Source organism: Frankliniella occidentalis, unplaced genomic scaffold (assembly GCF_000697945.3).
Source record: "Frankliniella occidentalis isolate FOCC.00 unplaced genomic scaffold, Focc_3.1 Scaffold28, whole genome shotgun sequence".
Lineage (NCBI taxonomy): Eukaryota > Metazoa > Arthropoda > Insecta > Thysanoptera > Thripidae > Frankliniella > Frankliniella occidentalis.
The window spans coordinates 973,234-977,849 of NW_026267158.1; the positions used below are offsets into that span (position 1 = coordinate 973,234).

The following is a 4,616-nucleotide window of genomic DNA, read 5'->3' on the forward strand; positions in this document are numbered from 1 at the left end:
TTACAAAAGGGAGTTTTTCTTACCAAACTGGCCAAAACAGAAATATTTTTACTTTTTCAGAAGTACACTTCTGTCTGAGAAGTATGCCGTCGGTTCAAAATTTTCTTCTAAGCAGAAGAGTGGGCTTATTTTATGGTGGGACATCATTAATAAAACGTGTACACTTCCATGCAAAAAAAACAAAAAAAAACAACAAAAAAAACATTTCTTTGTTGTTTGAACACGTTCGGAGTCAAAGTATGCCTGGAAGTATATTTAACTTCTTCTAGGGCTAGTCTTATGTATCTTTTCATAGATGTGTTATTTGATTCATAAGCTAACATCAATAATAACTTAGAAGGGATTTGGCATAACTTGCATGTATTCTACAAACTGCGGCACACACAGCCAAAGATGTTCAGCGTATGAAAAGAATATACTTCGTTTCTTGAGTTTTGATTACGAAGTACACAGAAAAGGTACCTGGCAAAAAGACGGTCTAAAGCGAGCCGTCACTCCAACGGGCCGAAGGCCCGTTTTCGGATAGAAGATGTATTACACCACGAAAATTCAGAAGGGACGGGCCGAAGGCCCGTCCCAAACGCCGCCGGCAGGCCAAGCTGGGCCCGCTCCCTGCCGAACCGAGTTGCCGGTGGAGCGAAGCGGAGCTGGCAACTTGGTTTGGCGGAAGAGCGGGCCCAGCTTGTTTTTATAGTCACACCAGCCTAAGGTCGCGACTGGAAAAGCACAGGCAGCATAGGGGTTTCAACGGCGCCCAATCGCGACCTTAGTCTGGCCAGACTCAACAAATTCTAAAACACATGGTTCATGATCACACATCGACTCACGCCAACACAGTAGTATGGTCGCTTCGGTTCTGCTGCGTTTAGGGACGGCGCTACGCCATGCCATGTCCTCAGGGCTACCTTCTTCTTGTTCCTCTTGTCAAGCAGCTTCCTCATTTAGAAGAAGACCAGCGCGTTTGTAAGCTGGCTGGCTTCGGAATCCAAGTTGTCCGGCTTGGATTCCTAGCCGGCCGACTGCCCGGAAACCACAGCTTGTAAATCAAACTCTCGTGTATAACTTTGGACGTTTTGTTTTGTTTTGTTAATGACACTGACACGTGCCTGTATCCATCCCTCTTTGTGACCAGGTGTGACGGTGAACAAGGACCCTGAGGCGTGCATGCGGCACGCGGGCTCGGCCTGCGAGCACAAGTGCGGCAAGGAGCAGGACCCGGTGTGCGGCACGGACGGCAGGACCTACCTCAACAGGTGCATGCTGCAGGTGGAGATCTGCAGGTGGGTGAGGGGGGAGGGCGCTCGCCGAAGCGGTGAGGGGGAGGAAAACGCCACAAGTCGCGGTCATGAGTCATTTTTGCCGGTGCACTTCTTACCTGTTCAGGATCGGCATCCAGCTGTCACACCTGGGCCCGTGCAACAACATCTCGGCGCACAGGGAGAACTGCCCCGTGAGCTGCGAGCAGGCTCCCATGGACGGGCCCATCTGCGGCTCGGACGGCAACGTGTACAAGAACACCTGTCAGATGAAGCTCCTCACCTGCGGGTCAGTCATCCTTGCAAAGTTTCTCACCGCGCGCGACCGTGTGGCCGTTAAGTACTCAAATCACGTTCTTGCTAGTGTCGACAAATTTTCATGAGGGTAGGAGGTGGGTGACTGTATTTTGGACCGGGTGGACATCTTAAATAATAAAAGATCTTTCGCAATAATAAAGTTAAATTAAGTTGAAATGCCACGAGTGTGGGTCGGGTTTCGCCATGTGTGTGTAGCCCACCTCGCCAGTTCGCACAGTGAGTGTTTTGCAGGCAGGGTGTTGTCCGGACCAACAAGAAGCACTGCCAGACGACGCGCCACTGCAGGGAGACGTGCTGGAGAGTGGCCAGGCCCACGTGCGGCTCGGACGGCCAGATCTACACCAACGCGTGCCGCATGAAGAGCAAAAACTGCGGGTGAGTCAAGCTGCGCCGAGCCTGTGCGCAGGACACGTCGTCGCTGCAGCTGCGCTTTTTATTACGATTGTTTACTCCTTCCTTCCCCCCTCTGCTCGACAACTCCCGACGCCCCTTACTGTGCACCAGAGTAGGGGATCACGACGACCACCTGCCCTTGCTTTCAGGAAGCACGTCTTCGAGGTGCCCATGTCGTTCTGCATGACCCAGGAGCGAACCTCTGGCGGCTCCGGCGGCGCGGCGGCCAGCGCGGCGTCCGCGTCCTGCCCGACGTCGTGCGATGGCGAGAAGGAGCGCCTCACGTGCGGCTCCGACGGCAACGTCTACCGCTCCGAGTGCGAGCTCAAGATGCTCAACTGCGGGTACGTCTCGCCCATCTCCGTGTAGAACACGGACGTATTAGTCACATTGAAAAGCCGATCCGTGCGGAGCGACCACCGACAGAACCAAACGACCGGCTTGGGTGTCGTCGGGACGTCACCGTGCAGCCAAAAAGGCCAAACAAGCTGTTGTAATAATACTCGATTAAGGGGAAGTTTAATGAGATCCCTCGCTGTGTCGGCCGGCGGCGCGCGGTGCACGTTGGGTTGCCTACCCTTGCGGCGCCCCGGCCGGTCCTGCCTCCCCGTCCTTACACTTCAAGTGTGCCGTTGCAGGAGCGCGCAGTCCAGGCGGAAGGTGGTGCGGGTGGACGTGGAGAAGTGCCGCGCTAGGATCAACAAGTGCAACAAGGTCAAGTGCACGGCGCCCTCGGTGGACTCGTGGACGGACCCCGTGTGCGGCACCGACGCGCGCACCTACTCGAGCAAGTGCCACCTGCAAGTGGCGACCTGTCTGTAAGTAGTGTACTCCTAAAAGTGTGTTCCTGTAACTGTTCAACAGTGCATAGACTCTGTTTAGAAATTCAAAGCAACACACATTTTTTTGAAGTCTCAGGATCTTTTTTTTTCAATTTTCGAATTATTCACAATTGTGCAAACTGGTAAACGTTTTCTACCATTTTGTGTGTCTCAGGAAAGGCATCCAGATGGCGCACGTCGGCGAGTGCGCGCCGTTGGCCCAGACCGAGCAGTGCCCCTCGTCGTGCCCCACTGACGACAAGCCCGTCTGCGGCTCGGACGGCAACACCTACCGGTACTGAAGGGCCCCGACCTGACCCCACCGCCCCCACCACCACCCTCCAAAACCATCCGCGTTTAACCTGTTTTGCATTTCAGATCCGAGTGCGAGCTGAAGCGGGAGACCTGCGGGCAGAAGGTCGTGTCCGTGCCGCAGCAGCACTGCCGCACCACGGCGCTCTGCAACCAGGAGTGCGGCCCCGAGAGGAACTTCGTGTGCGGCTCGGACAACAAGTTCTACCGCAACGAGTGCGAGCTCAAGAGGGACAACTGCGGGTGAGTCAAGTCTTCGGAAGTGCGTGGGGGAGAGGGGGGGGCTCTGTATAGCCCGCGACCGTTCAATACACCTCTGATAAGTCGGATAGCGGTCTTCTGGGAGATAAGCGAGGTGGTGTCAACAGCGTCCTCACTGCGCCCAGCGGGGCACCGACCGCGCGCGGCCGCGGCCGCGGCCTAGCACCACGCCGCTGACGCCCCCCTCACCTCTCCCTTGTTGTTCCAGGAGACACGTGTTCGTCGTGCCCATGAAGCGCTGCCTCCTGGGCTTCCAGTTCCGCGGCTGCCAGCGCATCTGCCCGTCCGTGTACGACCCCATCTGCGGCTCGGACGGCAAGACGTACTCCAACGACTGCTTCCTGGAGTTGGAGAACTGCCGGTCGCGCGCGCTCGTCACCAAGAAGCACCACGGCGTGTGCGGCCAGCCCGTCCCAGAGGCGCATAACTACCTGTACCGCTAGGCGGCCTCGCCCGCCCCGGACAAGACCCTCAGCGAGACCCTGGAGCGCACTCTGGCACTGGGCCTCGGCCCTTGGAGTGTTCTGGGCAGCGGCCTTCCCTCTAGTCCGCAGCGTCAGCCGGCGTCGGCCGGCGTCGAGATGGCGCCTCACCGGCTGCAGGTCGCGACTGGAAATGTCCAGAGATCGACAAGCAGTGACCCACCTAGGAGGTTTCTTTGGCCTTTCTCTCTTCCCTCACCCATCGGGCGAGACTTTCGTCTAGAATCCTCACGCGTGAAAATTTTTCAACTTTTTAGCAATTGAAGGTTGCTTTAGCTCGGAGTTCTATACGAAGCGAAAAAGGCGAGGACACTTCTACTTGGGACGACAAGGATTTCAGACTGCTCGCTGACTATTTGCTCACAAGACGGGGGGATTTATGCAGTTGTAAGGAGGGCCAAAGAATCCTACTTCTGCTTTCAAACTAAGGTGGAATTGGCGCTCTCTTGCCAGCAGTATATATAAAAAGATTGAATCAAATTTTATTCTTGCAGTATTTATTGACATTCTGTGATTTTTTTTAAAAAATGAATTAGTTTGTATTATTTATTTATTTGTTGTGTTTGAGATGTGTATTTGAAGATGATGCTGTGCTGCACAATGCAACACTGATGGTTTTATCTTTTTTTACGTCTTACTTGCCATGTGCTATTCTTTTGTATTGAAGCCTTAATTTATTGATTGCATAATTTTCGTAGAGAATAATAAAAGAAAGAAAACGTACATTTGTTCATTGTGATGATTTGACAGACCTGATATGTTTCCAAAATCTT

General features: G+C 53.9%; 2 protein-coding genes across 2 annotated transcripts in view; both read left to right on the plus strand.

The window, feature by feature from the left end:
- LOC127749050 (PI-actitoxin-Avd5a-like) overlaps positions 1–4,616 on the plus strand; it is a 35,983-nt gene that overhangs the window by 22,280 nt on the left and 9,087 nt on the right. The gene's annotated exons all lie outside the window — the stretch shown is intronic.
- Positions 1,106–4,566, plus strand: LOC113202856 (agrin). The gene is made up of 8 exons (XM_026417298.2): positions 1,106–1,280; positions 1,384–1,545; positions 1,806–1,949; positions 2,117–2,311; positions 2,606–2,785; positions 2,964–3,083; positions 3,167–3,343; positions 3,570–4,566. The coding sequence occupies exons 1-8, from the start codon at positions 1,165–1,167 to the stop codon at positions 3,802–3,804; spliced, it is 1,329 nt and encodes a 442-aa protein (XP_026273083.2). The 5' UTR covers positions 1,106–1,164; the 3' UTR covers positions 3,805–4,566.